The sequence below is a fragment of the Coregonus clupeaformis genome, chromosome 15, assembly GCF_020615455.1.
Source record: "Coregonus clupeaformis isolate EN_2021a chromosome 15, ASM2061545v1, whole genome shotgun sequence".
Lineage (NCBI taxonomy): Eukaryota > Metazoa > Chordata > Actinopteri > Salmoniformes > Salmonidae > Coregonus > Coregonus clupeaformis.
The window spans coordinates 56,590,499-56,606,754 of NC_059206.1; the positions used below are offsets into that span (position 1 = coordinate 56,590,499).

General features: G+C 43.9%; 1 protein-coding gene across 1 annotated transcript in view; it reads left to right on the forward strand.

Moving 5' to 3' along the window:
- klhl8 (kelch-like family member 8) overlaps nt 1-10,759 on the forward strand; it is a 29,789-nt gene extending 19,030 nt beyond the window's left edge. Inside the window, exons 2-10 of the mRNA XM_041898805.1 lie at nt 1,495-1,723; nt 2,084-2,632; nt 4,484-4,670; nt 4,930-5,073; nt 7,091-7,202; nt 7,369-7,537; nt 8,648-8,807; nt 9,757-9,958; nt 10,205-10,759. Of these exons, the coding sequence (XP_041754739.1) occupies nt 1,517-1,723; nt 2,084-2,632; nt 4,484-4,670; nt 4,930-5,073; nt 7,091-7,202; nt 7,369-7,537; nt 8,648-8,807; nt 9,757-9,958; nt 10,205-10,328 (1,854 nt within the window). The 5' untranslated portion in view covers nt 1,495-1,516 and the 3' untranslated portion in view covers nt 10,329-10,759. The remainder of the gene's footprint in view (nt 1-1,494; nt 1,724-2,083; nt 2,633-4,483; nt 4,671-4,929; nt 5,074-7,090; nt 7,203-7,368; nt 7,538-8,647; nt 8,808-9,756; nt 9,959-10,204) is intronic.
- Nucleotides 10,760-16,256: the final 5,497 nt, after the last annotated feature.

The following is a 16,256-nucleotide window of genomic DNA, read 5'->3' on the forward strand; positions in this document are numbered from 1 at the left end:
GTAGTGTACATTACATGACCAAAAGTATGTGGACACGTACACTACATGACCAAAAGTATGTGGACACCTGCTCGTCGAACATCTCATTCCAAAATCATGGGCATTAATATGGAGTTGGTCCCCCCTGCACTCTTCTTGGAAGGCTTTCCACTAGATGTTGGAGCAGTGCTGCAGGGATTTGCTTCCATTCAGCAACAAGAGCATTAGTGAGGTCGGGCACTGATGTTGGGCGATTAGGCCTTCCAATTCATCCCAAAGGTGTTCGATGAGGTTCAGATCATGGCTCTGTGCAGGCCAGTCATGTTCTTCCACACCGATCTCAAACCAAGCTGCAGTTGAGACATGGATTGTGTATGTGTGCCATTCCGAGGGTGAATTTGCAAGATCAAATATTGAAGTGCCTTTGAACGTGGTATGGTAGTAGGTGCCAGGCGTACCGGTTTGAGTGACGCTCAAGTTTCCTGTGTGTATCAAGAATGGTCCACCACCCAAAGGACATCCAGCCAACTTGACACAACTGTGGGAAGCATTGGAGTCAACATGGGCCAGCATCCCTGTGGAACTCTTTCGAATTGAGGCTGTTCTGAGGGCAAAAGGGGGTGCAACTCAATATTAGGAAGGTTTTCCTAATGTTTTGTACACTCAGTGTGTCTACAGAATTTCAAGTTTTAATCACTTAATAATTCATAAACAATGTATATCAGTAAAAACACGAATTGTTACTTCTGTGAACTTTATTATCCTCCCTCATGAGGGAGAGACATTTTAAAATATCTTAAGTGCAATATGTTGCTAAAATTCTAATAGTTTGCATAATTTCAGTTTATGTGACAAAACAAGCCGCCATTGTGTAGATAATCAATCTAAACAGCTGTACAAAACCGAAAGTAAAATAAGCAAAAATTTAACTTAGGAATGGGAAGCATAGAAAGGGCGCACATAGAACAGATTTATAGCATCTTAGACATGCTTTCAATGAGTGACAGATCTATAACTCATATTTCTATGTGAATTTGGTCGGGTCGACCAAAAAGTTACATATTGCAGCTTTAAAAATATTTGGGTTTTTGGTAATGGAATTTCAAGAAACAAGGGAATGTTTCTTAAACTTACAGAAGGCAGAAAGAATTGTCCTAAACTAAATATATGTTGATATTGGCAGGGGTCTTCAACATTTGTCTTTTGATGTATTTCTAATCTTTTAAGAGTTTTTCTGGTAGACGTTTTCTGAGACCCCTTTTCAATCTGTTTGACAAGAAATCAAAGCCTTTTGCTTTTACACATTTTTAGGATGGAACATTTTTGAAAAATGTATGTCTTAATTTCCAAAAAATATAGACTCTTAGCTTTTATTTGACTCCCAATTTCACATGCTCCTATGAATTTCACATGTTGGTGCTCATGGGTCCTTTAACATGGAAATTACCGATTGTATTGTTTGGGAGCATTCGCTTCATATTATATCTCCCATTAGTTTTGACCTCTCTTCCCTAGGTTTGGCTCCCTGTAGACGGTGATGGCGCCAGGCGACATGGTGCCGGAGCATGCCAAGCAGCATAAGCTCAAGCAGGAGAAGGAGAAGCGTCAGAGCACCACCAGGCCTGATGGAGACTGTGAGCCAGATGGATCGTTTGTCTTTGAGGCTCACGAGGCATGGAAGGACTTCCACAACTCCCTGCGCCAGTTCTACGAAGTGGGGGAGCTCTGTGATGTCACACTGAAGGTAGGCAGAGTATGGTTTAATAGGGTTGTCGCAATACTCTTCATACTCAGTTAGCTATATCATGGCAGGAAAAAGTAAGTAAACATGAAACAGACGTGTCATATGTGACAAAAAAGCCTTTTCATGTCTGTTTTTGTGAAGTTTGGTGGAGACCAGTTAGGCCTATGGAATTAGTTTCAATCATTGAATAGCTGGTGAAAGCCATCGTCTCTTTTAAAATATTTTTAGGCACAATTTAACCAACTGAAGCTTGTGGAATGAATAGCTCAGGGAATGAGTAACTTTTGAGCTGACATTAACTTGTTTCCGTCCTTTCTCCCTCCCTCTCTCTGTCTTTCTCTCTGTTCTCCCCGTGTTCAGGTGGGCAGCAGGCTGATACCATGCCACAAGCTGGTGCTGGCCTGTGTCATCCCATACTTCAGGGCCATGTTCCTGTCTGAGATGTCAGAGGCCAAACAGGACCTGATAGAGATCAAGGACTTTGACGGAGACGCCATACACGACCTGGTGCGTTTCGCCTACTCCTCCCGCCTGACCCTGACAGTGGACAACGTGCAGCCCCTTCTCTATGCAGCCTGTATACTGCAGGTGGAGCTGGTCGCCAGGGCCTGCTGTGAGTATATGAAGGCCCACTTCCACCCCTCCAACTGCCTGGCTGTCCGCACCTTCGCCGAGAGCCACAACCGCGTCGACCTGATGGACATGGCGGACCGCTATGCGTGCGAGCACTTCCTGGAGGTGGTGGACTGTGAGGACTTCCTGTGCGTGTCGCCTCAGCACCTGAGAACCCTGCTGTCCTCCAGCGAACTGAACATCCACTCTGAGACACAGGTTTACAACGCTGCTGTCAAGTGGCTGAAAGCCAACCCCCAGCACCATGAGGCCTGGCTGGACCAGATCATGACTCAGGTCAGATAGTAGTCTCACACAGCTCAGCCTGGACTGTTTGGGGAGCTTTTGCATTTCAATGAATTCTCAGTTGTAGGTATGCTTGTTGGTGCTTATGTGTTTCTGTGTGTACATTGACTTTGTGTTGTCTGTTTATGGAGCTTTTGCATTACCACTACTCGTGTGTGTGTGGTGTTTGAATCTGTGCTGTGTCTGTGTTACCGGCTGCCCTGCAGGTGCTTCTGTGTTTATGTCCGAGTGTATGTTAACTCTGTGCTACAGTGGGGGAAAAAAGTATTTAGTCAGCCACCAATTGTGCAAGTTCTCCCACTTAAAAAGATGAGAGAGGCCTGTAATTTTCATCATAGGTACACGTCAACTATGACAGACAAATTGAGGGAAATAATTCCAGAAAATCACATTGTAGGATTTTTTATGAATTTATTTGCAAATTATGGTGGAAAATAAGTATTTGGTCACCTACAAACAAGCAAGATTTCTGGCTCTCACAGACCTGTAACTTCTTCTTTAAGAGGCTCCTCTGTCCTCCACCCGTTACCTGTATTAATGGCACCTGTTTGAACTTGTTATCAGTATAAAAGACACCTGTCCACAACCTCAAACAGTCACACTCCAAACTCCACTATGGCCAAGACCAAAGAGCTGTCAAAGGACACCAGAAACAAAATTGTAGACCTGCACCAGGCTGGGAAGACTGAATCTGCAATAGGTAAGCAGCTTGGTTTGAAGAAATCAACTGTGGGAGCAATTATTAGGAAATGGAAGACATACAAGACCACTGATAATCTCCCTCGATCTGGGGCTCCACGCAAGATCTCACCCCGTGGGGTCAAAATGATCACAAGAACAGTGAGCAAAAATCCCAGAACCACACGGGGGGACCTAGTGAATGACCTGCAGAGAGCTGGGACCAAAGTAACAAAGCCTACCATCAGTAACACACTACGCCGCCAGGGACTCAAATCCTGCAGTGCCAGACGTGTCCCCCTGCTTAAGCCAGTACATGTCCAGGCCCGTCTGAAGTTTGCTGGAGTGCATTTGGATGATCCAGAAGAGGATTGGGAGAATGTCATATGGTCAGATGAAACCAAAATAGAACTTTTTGGTAAAAACTCAACTCGTCGTGTTTGGAGGACAAAGAATGCTGAGTTGCATCCAAAGAACACCTCATGCTTTGGGGCTGTTTTTCTGCAAAGGGACCAGGACGACTGATCCGTGTAAAGGAAAGAATGAATAGGGCCATGTATCGTGAGATTTTGAGTGAAAACCTCCTTCCATCAGCAAGGGCATTGAAGATGAAACGTGGCTGTGTCTTTCAGCATGACAATGATCCCAAACACACCGCCCAGGCAACGAAGGATGGCTTCGTAAGAAGCATTTCAAGGTCCTGGAGTGGCCTAGCCAGTCTCCAGATCTCAACCCCATAGAAAATCTTTGGAGGGAGTTGAAAGTCCGTGTTGCCCAGCGACCGCCCCAAAACATCACTGCTCTAGAGGAGATCTGCATGGAGGAATGGGCCAAAATACCAGCAACAATGTGTGAAAACCTTGTGAAGACTTACAGAAAACGTTTGACCTGTGTCATTGCCAACAAATGGTATATAACAAAGTATTGAGAAACTTTTGTTATTGACCAAATACTTATTTTCCACCATAATTTGCAAATAAATTCATTAAAAATCCTACAATGTGATTTTCTGGGAAATAATTTCTCATTTTGTCTGTCATAGTTGACGTGTACCTATGATGAAAATTACAGGCCTCTCTCATCTTTTTAAGTGGGAGAACTTGCACAATCGGTGGCTGACTAAATACTTTTTTCCCCCACTGTATATATCTGTGTGTCCTGTAGGTGCGCCTCCCCCTGCTCCCAGTGGACTTCCTGACGGGCACGGTGGCCAAGGAGGAGATGATCAAAGGAAATCTGAGCTGCCGGGATCTGCTGGATGAGGCCAGGAACTATCACTTGCACCTCAGCAACAAGGTGGTTCCTGACTTTGAGTACTCAGTCCGCACCACGCCTAGGAAACACACTGCAGGTAACACAGACTGGTAGCCTGTCCAACTATTAAACAATCAGCTATGTGATACGGTCGAGCTTGTACAATGCAGAACAATGATAAAGGAAAAGCTGGAAATCCTGCAGTTCTTCTTCATGTCACTTGTATGTATTACGAGCCTGACATAATGAAACCTTCAGTCTTTGATTGAGTGTATATTAATATGTTGAGCTGGCATTGCAGAGTGTTGTTTTTCTCACTGGTCCTGCTCTGACCTTTGCCCCCCACCTCTCCTCAGGTGTATTGTTCTGTGTTGGTGGCCGGGGAGGTTCTGGTGACCCATTTCGCAGCATCGAGTGTTACTCCATCAGCAAGAACAGTTGGTTCTTCGGGCCTGAGATGAACAGCAGGAGGCGCCATGTTGGAGTAATTTCTGTAGGAGGTGAGAGATGGAGGGATGAGGGAGGTGAAGGGAGAGAATTGGTGAATAGATGTGTGTTGGGCACAGAGATGGATATAGGACTCTAGTGGCCAAAAGCCAGTTTTCGCATGGGCAGCGCCATTGAGGACTTTCACCACTTTGAAGGAGTCAACTAGGTGGGACTTCCAATTGGTTAAGGAAGGATCATATGACTCCAACTGGGTCATCAGGAGGGATCAGCCAATGAATTATACTTGTGAAGAAGAAAATGGACTACTTCAAAACGGAGATGGCTTCAATGGCGTTGTCCATGCTCTCACAGACGCCTTAATTAGACAGAAACAGTGATGCGATGTCTATCATGTCTATGGTGTTGGGAGAACAGTAGGGATGTAGCGATTCACCGATACGCATTGGTCCCCAGTTCAAATGTTTAAGATGCAAGTGCATCAGTCTGCAGGAGCCCAAACCGATCCAAATGAAGCATGTATTGGTAAGAAAAACGATTTAAAACATTACGACTCGCCGGTTCACTAACGTTTTTTACTCATTATTTTTTTCTGCCTTATTCCAAAAATACTTATCTGTTGAGACGGAATTGATGTGTCCTCTCCTTCAGCCTATTGAACTTTTATGCATGTAACTGCGTATCTACATGTCAGATAACAACTGTTTCCACAGTGCGGGAGATGCAGCTGCTTGTGCCAACGAGAAGTAGGCCTGACCTATCCATTTTTCTAATAAACGTAGGCTACATCTGTGCGGCACCTTTAGCATTCAGATGTTTATAAAATGGCTTTTGCAATATTAAATCAAAGGCTTTATTAATTGAGGGAAAACCAATGTAATTTGCTGGGTCATTGTTAGCAAAATGCTGTGTAGGCTACCGGAGTGGACACAACTCACATCTTGCTGATTGCACATCTAACTGCTGATTGGGGCTTTGTGATTGCCAGATTCACCAGATGAAATGTTTTTGGTAGTTCTGCTTTAAACACTGTTTTACATGAACAGGGTAAAGGTGTAATTTCATAACAAGGACAGCAATAATTTTTTGCGAGCCGCACTGGTCGGAACGAGCTCTCCTCTGTAAAGTTTAAAACGGTCAAAACCATTTGCTTTTGAGACGGGGGTGAAATCCAAAGCGGTGTTATAATAATTGGCTATGTATGCCATAGTGGTTCACTGACATTATCGGCTGATATTGGCCTTTTATGGCTATATCGGTATCGGACGATAACGTCACCGATTAACCGATATTCAATAAATAGCTCCGAGACAGGATTGTCGAGGCACAGATCTGGGGAAGGGTACCAAAAAACTTCTACAGCATTGAAGGTCCCCAAGAAAACAGTGGCCTCCATCCTTCTTAAATGGAAGGAGTTTGGAGCCACCAAGACCCTTCCTAGAGCTGGCTGCCCGGCCAAACTGAGCAATCGGGGGAGAAGGGCCTTGGTCAGGGAGGTGAACAAGAACCCGATGGTCACTGACAGAGCTCGAGAGTTCCTCTGTGGAGATGGGAGAACCTTCCAGAAGGACAACCATATCTGCAGCACTCCACTAATCAGGCTTTTATGGAAGAGTGGCCAGATGGAAGCCACTCCTCAGTAAAAGGCACATGACATCCCGCTTGGAATTTGCCAAAAGGCACCTAAAGATTTGTGATTTGTGGTATTCCAGATATAATCATTGACCAGTACCTGTCCTGAAATGTGATCAGTAGGCCTACCTCTAATCCTAAACCATAAATTCTACATCCTAGAATTTAGGATTAGTTACGATTGTTTCCCCTGCACAGTTGAGTTCAGTCTAATATATAGTCAGGTTATGAGGGTCTAGTAGTCCTAACCTTGTGTTCCTTGTGTTCCTTAACTTGTGTTCATCTTGGTCCTCTAGCTCAGTTGGTAGACCATGACGCTTGCAACAACAGGATAGTGAGTCTGTTTCCCGGGACCACCTGTATGTAAAATGTATGCAAGTATGACTAAGTTGCTTTTGATCATAAAAAAAAGGCATTATTTATTCTATCCCTCATCAGGTAAAGTGTATGCAGTAGGGGGCCATGATGGTAGTGAACACCTGGGCAACATGGAGATGTTTGATCCTCTCACCAACAAGTGGATGATGAAGGCTTCCATGAACACTAAAAGGTATGTAATGTCTGGCAAAAGGCAAATTAAGTCTCTAATATGAGTTACAGAGATTGTGTTATAGAAATGTAGTTTTACAGCCAATCATAAAGATCCATAATTATAATCCTACTCACACTCATATACTACGCATACTGAACTATTTTCAATGCTGTGCTGTGTGAAGGAGAGGCATAGCTCTGGCAGCTCTGGGAGGTCCTATCTATGCCATCGGGGGTCTAGATGACAACTCCTGTTTCAACGATGTAGAGAGATATGACATCGAGAGCGACCGCTGGAGTGCTGTGGCGCCCATGAACACGCCCAGAGGTGGAGTGGGCTCTGTGGCCTTAGGGGTGAGAACAAGACAGTCTAGACACCTGGCTGTACTGACCATATACTATTATGGATCAAGTGTTCATTAGGGCACACCATAGCAACATTTTCCAAAATGTTGTACAGCAGAAAAATAGTGTTTCTTTCATTCAGATAGTTCTGCACTGTTTTGTGCCTAGTGAACACGACCCAGGTGTTACCCAGATCACATTTATACGTACACTCATGACATCCTCAGATGCTTTTATAACCATTTGATATCATTGACATTGAGTAAGGAGATTTTATCCCTCGTGCTGTTTGTGATTTGAAGTCTGTGTTCCTGTGCATAATAACAGGCCATAATAACAGTTAACCCTATCAGTCCAGAGACCCCAGCAAAAATCTGCTTTTCATTTATCTGACTTTCATTTACCTGCATGTCCAGCTCTAGTGCTGTATTTAGCCTCACAATGAAGAGTTTTACCATTTTCTATTCAGGACAACCAGGACTACAAGTAAAACAATTTGACATAAACAGTTGCATTCATGAGTTTTATTGACAAATATCAATAAACAAATAAGGTCCCTCAAAGCAAAAACCTGATAAATGAATGTATTTGAATGTACAGAAATAGTTTGCTCAGTGGGAAATTAATATACAACTAGTCAGTGACAACTGTGTGGAGTTTGTGACAGCAACTATGTGATCTTATTACAGTATTATAGACACTATGTCCTGGGATTTCCTATGATCTTCTATGTAGAAGAACCCATTAACTGTAGCTTGTGAGCATCATTAGTTACATGTGCGTGTTTGGGAGAATCTCAGCTTTTCATACATAGCTTTTAATAATGTGTAGCTCAAACCATTCGGACTCTACAGACGTTTCTGTAAAAAGACCCGGTCCCGGGCCCTTGTCTCACAAACACCACTCTAGCTCAGCCCCAGTTAATCACACAGACTAATGGATGCAGAAGAAATAGACAAATCCAATGGTACAACCCAGAAGTCTGTAGCTCAAACACACAATGTTTAAAAGGGATTAGAAGTCCAAATCACACTGGTGTTGTGGTGGGACTTACTGGGTTAACCCTCTCCTCCCCTGTCAGAGTTAGACCTATATGTTAACACTCTCCTGTCCTGTCAGAGTCACGTGTATGCTGTGGGGGGTAACGACGGTGTGGCCTCTCTATCCAGTGTGGAGAGGTTTGACCCACACCTCAACAAGTGGACGGAGGTCAGGGAGATGGGCCAGAGACGGGCAGGGAACGGAGTCAGCGAGCTCAACGGGTGCCTCTATGTAGTGGGTAAGAACACAGCTCAGCACCACTGCATTTACATTTTAGTCATTGTGGGGGGGGACTATGGATCTGTCTCCGTACGTACGTTAGTCACATGCGATATCTGACACCACTGGCCCGACGTTTACGAAACTTGAGTGAATGATGTGTCTTGCCATAGAGATCTGGCATTTAAAAAATTACACTGATTGGCCCAAGGGGGGACGCTATAGTAATCGACTGGAATTACAAACTTTGAACAAACATTTCTCCTGTCCTGTTGAATAATTGTCACTAATTGGCCCATCGCCCTGAGAGGGCGCTGCAACATTCGTGGGGGAAGACATGTTTACTGTTGCCTTGTTTAGCAGATGGTCTTAACCAGAGTGACTTAGTAGGTAAAACAACCACATATCGATTCACCACATCATTGGAAACAAAACCTTCTCATATTTCACATCATTCCAATGGCCGCTTATTGCTATGGGTCACATGGTTCCCACCCACTCACACACCACTACACACAACAGCTGTTGGCTTGTAAACATGAAACAGGAGAGAGAAAAGTTCATGTTTTGTCAAGTTGGTTGCTAATTAAAAGCGATCCATGAGGATGGGGTGATTTTATTGTGTTTTATTGTATAGTTTGCATGAGTCAGCATTGGTGTGTTTGTGGAGGAGGAAAAGCTACTGATAACCTCAGTCTATGCATTGACCTCAGTGGAGGGAGTAGATATTTTATTGATAGTCTGCAGCTTCACTGACAGCATAATGCTATTCAAGACTTATAACAAGATATTGGATTGATTTGCGACTTAGAACTTAGTGAGTGCATAGATTTGTAGTATGTTTGTGATCCCTGCGGGAATTCAACCCAAGACCTTGGCGTTATTAGCACCACACTCTTACCAACTGAGCCAGCTATACAAGAGTACATCTTAGCCATGTATCTGATACTGTCTGTCTGCGCTGTCAGGTGGCTTTGATGACAACTCCCCGCTGAGTTCTGTGGAGCATTTTGACCCCCGTCTGAGTCGCTGGGACTACGTCTCTGAGCTGACCACGCCCCGGGGTGGAGTGGGTGTGGCCACGGTTATGGGTCGCGTGTTTGCGGTCGGAGGTCACAACGGGAACATCTACCTCAACACAGTGGAAGCCTTTGACCCCCGCATGAATAGGTGAGATGGAGAGGGGGGATAGGAAGGGGTTCTGTTCAGGTGAGACAGATGGGTTGTACCAGGTCAGCTAAATCAAGTGCACCCATTTTATAAAAGAGTATCTCTGGCCTACTACACCACCACCTGTACACTGGACACCTTTACAGTATCCTGTTTGTTTTTGTTTTTTTACAGTTGAAAGGAAATTCTACATTTTGGAGCAGCTAGTCTGATGTATATTGATCTGTGTTGTGTGTGTTACCTCAGATGGGAGCTGGTGGGGTCGGTGTCTCACTGCCGGGCCGGCGCAGGAGTGGCTGTCTGCTCCTCGCACATCAGCCAGATCAGGGACGTGGGCCAGGGCTCCAGCAACGTGGTGGACTGCATGTGACCTGTGATCCCTGAGCTGACCACATCGACCGACTGCACAAGAGCAGACCAACCCAACCCACGCACAAGCACTCAACCACACTGCACAGTCACTGAACAGGAGCACTAGCTGTTGTTCCTTTTAAGCGCTGACTGTAGGCTTCTCCCTAAAGAATGTAAGAGGGGTGCTGCGCCACCTTGTAAACTAGCTGTGCCACTGTGGGGGGAAAAAAATACAAAAAGTTTTACTGTATTTTCTTTGCTTCTTTCGACTGCTTTGGTTCTTTATCAAGTGAAAATGGCTGATAGTTGAGCTTTAGACGTCATATTAGACAGGCCTTGAATATCAACTTGAAGAGGAACTTTAAGAGTAACCAGTTCGGAAACTATTCAGACCCCTTGACTTTTTCCACATTTTGTTACGTTACAGCCTTATTCTTAAATTGATTAATTTGTTTTTCCCCCCTCATCATTCTACACACAATACCCCATAATGACAAAGCAAAAAGAGGTTTTTAGACATTTTTGAAAATGTATAAAAATAAAATAAAAATAAAATATAACATTTACATAAGTATTCAGACCCTTTGCTCAGTACATTATTGAAGCACCTTTGGCAGCGATTACAGCCTTGAGTCTTCTTGGGTATGACACCACAAGCTTGGCACACCTGTATTTGGGGAGTTTCTCCCATTCTTCTCTGCAGATACTCTCAAGCTCTGTCAGGTTGGATGGGGATCGTCGCTGCACAGCTATTTTCAGGTCTCTCCAGAGATGTTCGATCAGATTCAAGTCCTGGCTGGGCCACTCAAGGACATTCAGAGACTTGTCCCGAAGCCACTCCTGCGTTGTCTTGGCTGTGTGTTTAGGGCCGTTGTCCTGTTCGAAGGTGAACCTTCGCCCCCCAGTCTGAGGTCCTGAGCGCCCTGGAGCAGGTTTTCATCAAGGATCTCTCTGTACTTTGCTCCATTCATCTTTTCCTCGATCCTGACTAGTCTCCCAGTCCCTGCCACTGAAAAACATCCACACAGCATGATGCTGCATCCATCATGCTTCACCGTAGGGATGGTGCCATGTTTCCTCCAGATGGGCCTCTGGAGCTCTGTCAGCTTGGTCACCTCCCTAACCAAGGCCCTTCTCCCCCGATGGCTCAGTTTGGCCGGGCGGCCAGCTTTAGGAAGAGGCTTGGTGGTTCCAAACTTCTTCCATTTAAGAATGATGGAGGTGACTGTGTTCTTGGGGACCTTCAATGCTGCAGACATTTGTTGGTACCCTTCCCCTAGTCCTTGCCTCGACAAAATCCTGTCTCGGAGCTCTACGGACAATTCCTTCAACCTCATGGTTTGGTTTTTGCTCTGACTTGCACTGTCAACTGTGGGACCTTATATAGACCAGTGTGCCTTTCCAAATCATGTCCAATCAATTGAATTTACCACAGGTGGACTCCAATCAAGTTGTAGAAACATCTCAAGGATGATCAATGGAAGCTCAATTTCGAAGTCTCATAGCAAAGGCTCTGAATACTTACGGTATTTTAGTTTTTAATACATTTTCAAAAATGTCTAAAAACCTGTTTTCGCTTTGACATTATGGGGTATTGTGTGTAGATTGATGAGGGAAAACAATGAATTTAATACATTTTAGAACAAGGCTGTAACGTAACAAAATGTGGAAAAAGTCAAGGGGTCTGAATACTTTCCGAATGCTCTGTCAGACCTCACTTTCACATTCATCACTATCTGGTAGATAAACTGAGAGCTCTTCATAGGTTCCTAGCAGTCTCTCACATATAAAACAGTGTGAGAGAGTGGATTGTGAAACTGTGAAATAAAGACTCAATAAAGAGAACCGTGTTTGGGATAGAAATCAGTTGACATTCTTTTGATTCATTTTCAGTTTGTTTTAGGATTTTGGGGCATTCTATCAGTTCCATCTGCAAAGGCTCAGTGATGCTGAAACCTCTTCAGTGTTAGCATTAGCTAGCTGTAGCCTCTATTTGCGTTTGAACAATCATTCCTGACAGACTGAGTCTCATTGGTATGTATAAAACTATGGAAGTCTTTTGCAGAGTTAGATTAATTTGTGCTGCAATAAAATAGGTTGAAGCCTGCCTTTTGTTACCAGACTGAACGTGTGAAGTTTTGAAATGGCTGAGGGACTAGTGCTACCCCTCTGGACACACAGTCTGGGGTCTTAGCAGAGTGCTACCCCTACTCTCTGTGTTCTACCCAAAGATAGCTGGGCTGTCAGTAAACAAGTGTGCTTTCAGACGTGTGAAGAGATTAATCTTCTATCTGCCAAATGGTTAAGATATATTTTAATATATGGAGTTTTGTATTACGAAATCAGTGTGTATCTTTGGTGTTATTCTTTACTATATATCTTGGATTTATTGTTGTGCACTAATTTCCTGGAATAGTCAGGGGTTTGAACATACAGTATTTTGTCCTATGGCAATTCTGATGCTATTTTCAAAATGTTTTTACAGTGTCTGCTCTTTTTTTTAGGCTTTGAGTGTGAAGCTTGTTCCTCACCCTTATTTTCTTGTATATCCTCCTGGCCATTTTAAAGCATTTCATGCAATTCTGGATTTATTGTAAGACTGCTGTTGGTCAAAAAATGGACTGAAGACTTTGATTTTTCAAACAAAGGTGATATAGAATATAAAGAACACCTGCTCTTTCCATGACAGACTGACCAGGTTTTTCCAGGTGAAAGCTATGATCCCTTATTGATGTCACTTGTTAAATCCTCTTCAATCAGTGTAGATGAAGGGGAGGAGAAGGATTATTAAGCATTGAGACATGGATTGTGTATGTGTGCCATTCAGAGGGTGAATGGGCAAGACAAAAGATTTAAGATGTCGGATCACTGCCTCAAGCTGAACCTCGGCAAGAAGGAGCTGCTCTTCCTCCCGGGGAAGGACTGCCCGCTCCATGATCTCGCCATCACGGTTGACAACTCCATTGTGTCCTCCTCAGAGAGTGCAAAGAGTATTGGCGTGACCCTGGACAACACCCTGTCGTTCTCCGCTAACATCAAAGCGGTGACCCGATCCTGCAGGTTCATGCTCTACAACATTCGCAGAGTACGACCCTACCTTACACAGAAAGTGGCACAGGTCCTAATCCAGGCACTTGTCATCTCCCGTCTGGATTACTGCAACTCGCTCCATGCCTGTGCCATTAAACCCCTACATCTTATCCAGAACGCTGCAGCCCGTCTGGTGTTCAACCTTCCCAAGTTCTCTCATGTCACCCCGCTCCTCCGCACACTCCACTGGCTTCCAGTTGAAGCTCGCATCTACTACAAGACCATGGTGCTTGCCTACGGAGCTGTGAGGGGAACGGCACCTCCTTACCTTCAGGCTCTGATCAGACCCTACACCCAAACGAGGGCACTACGTTCATCCACCTCTGGCCTGCTAGCTCCCCTACCTCTACGGAAGCACAGTTCCCGCTCAGCCCAGTCAAAGCTATTCGCTGCTCTTGTGGAACAAGCTCCCCCACGACGCCAGGACAGCGGAGTCACTGACCACCTTCCGGAGACACTTGAAACCCTACCTCTTTAAGGAATACCTGGAATAGTATGAAGTAATCCTTCTTCCCCCACCCCCCAAAAAATTAAAGTGGTTGTCCCACTGGCTATCATAAGTTGAATGCACCAATTTCTAAATCGCTCTGGATAAGAGTGTCTGCTAAATGATGTAAATGTAAGTGCCTTTGAATGGGGTATGGTAGTAGGGGCCAGGTGCAACGGTTTGTGTCGAGAACTGCAACGCTGCTGGGTTTTTCATGTGTGTGTCAATAATGGTCCACCACCCAAAGGACATCCAGCCAACTTGACACAACTGTGGGAAGCATTAGAGTCAACATGGGCAATCATCCCTGTGGTACGCTTTTGACACCTTGTAAAGTCCACGCCCTGACAAATTGAGACTGTTCTGAGGGCAAAAGGGGGGGCTGCAACTCAATATTAGGAAGGTGTTCATAATGTTTGGTATACTCAGTGTACCCTCCATTAAGGGAATATTGAATTGTTGCACTGTTGGTTTGTTATATTCTACAATTCAACTGTAAATGCTGCCTCTTATACTTTACGTCAGGGGTGTATACTGACTTGCCAACCATAATATAGAAAGTGTAAGATCATGCTTTTGTACATTTGTTTATTGGTTCAGATGTATGCTGTATCTGTCCTTTTCTCCCCTTTTTACAGCTTGAATCTTCATTTCGTCGTATTTCTATAATAAAGCTGTCAATGTATAGATTCTTTTTTTTTTAAATTGCACATTTATTGAAAATTAAACAGAAATATCTAATTTACGTAAGGATTCACACCCCTGAGTCAATTACATGTTAGAATCACATTTGGCAGCGATTACAGCTGTGAGTCTTTCTGGGTATGTCTCTAAGAGCTTTGAACCCCTGGATTGTACAATATTTGCACATTATTTTAAAACATTCTTCAAGCTCTGTCAAGTTGGTTGTTGATCATGCTAGACAGACATTTTTAAGCAGATTTTATGTCAAATCTGTAACAAGGCCACTCAGGAACATTCAATGTCGTCTTGACATTTTAGGTTATTGTCCAGCTGAAAGATTAATTTGTCTCCCAGTGTCGTTGGAAAGCAGACTGAACCAGGGTTTTCTCTAGGATTTTGCCTGTGCTTAGCTCTATTGCATTTTTTTATCACAAAAAAAAAGAGTGTGAAGAGTGGTACTCCGTGATGTGTTGTGTTACCTAACGCTTTGTATTCAGGACATAAAGTTCATTTTCTTGCCACATATTTTGCAGTTTTACTATTATTAAGTGATTTATAGCCATAAAACTCTGTTTTAGTCTCCATTGGCCTCATGGTGAAATCCCTGAGCGTTTTCCTTCCTCTCCAGCAACTGAGTTAGGAAGGACTTATGTATCTTTAAAAAAAATACATTATAAATATAGTTTATTTATTTATTGTCCTATCATGTTGGAACGGTCCCCAACCCTATACCCTAGACACCCACCTGAGCGACCCATACACTAAGGAGAAGACCTTATCTGTTTTATAGGCCTACTGCAAGTAGCCTATACGCAGACAAGACAGAAAGATAAATGCGGTCAGAGACCCCTCAAGATTATGATCCTGCCTTGCAGGTCTTACAAAGCCAAAGCCCCCGAATGGGTGAGCATAATATATAAGGAATTTCTCAGAGCTGCTAATGAGAACCTTGACGAACTTGCACCTAGCCGGTGGTAATTCCGGTGGGTGCCCACACCCAGGTAGTGGCATTGCTGGCAACACTAGCTGCAGTAACTAGTAGGGAAGGGGGTCATACAATCAGAGAGTGGGCAAATTATTGTGGCCCTGATGGCACAAAATAATCAAAGGTCTGACTGCACAGAGATGCTTGGAAAAATGGTCACAACGGGGGACCAGCGTGTGTGTGTGTGTATCAGAGCTCCATTAGCTAGGACTTGACATTGGTTAATAAAATATCCCCATTATTGCTCAATTTTGCACGCCTTCTCAAACAGCTACAACTGTATATGCATTCGCACATCAAGTCCTTTCTTGCGTTGGGCTCAGGAATGGAACAACTGTTGAACATCTGAGCTTGTGGTTTTTTATGGGGGAAGGGTGGGGAGTGTGTGCGCGTGTATGTAACCCACATCTGTTGCGATGGAGTAATGATGTTAAGGACAAAATAGGATGAATCACAATAATTGTTTGCCAAAATAGTAATGGCTTGCCAAAAATGACATTTTTGTAATGACAATCCTGGTTATAGGTAACAATCCTTAGCATGAACTGCCTACATTATTAAGCATATTATTTGTTAATTGTGGAAATATTAAGATATGCAATATTTTTTTATTACTATATAATACAATCGAGGTGAGGGCGTTGGAAATGCTTTTGGCTATTCTGTGGGTGGAACTGTGTGCTCTTTTCAAAGGATGGGTC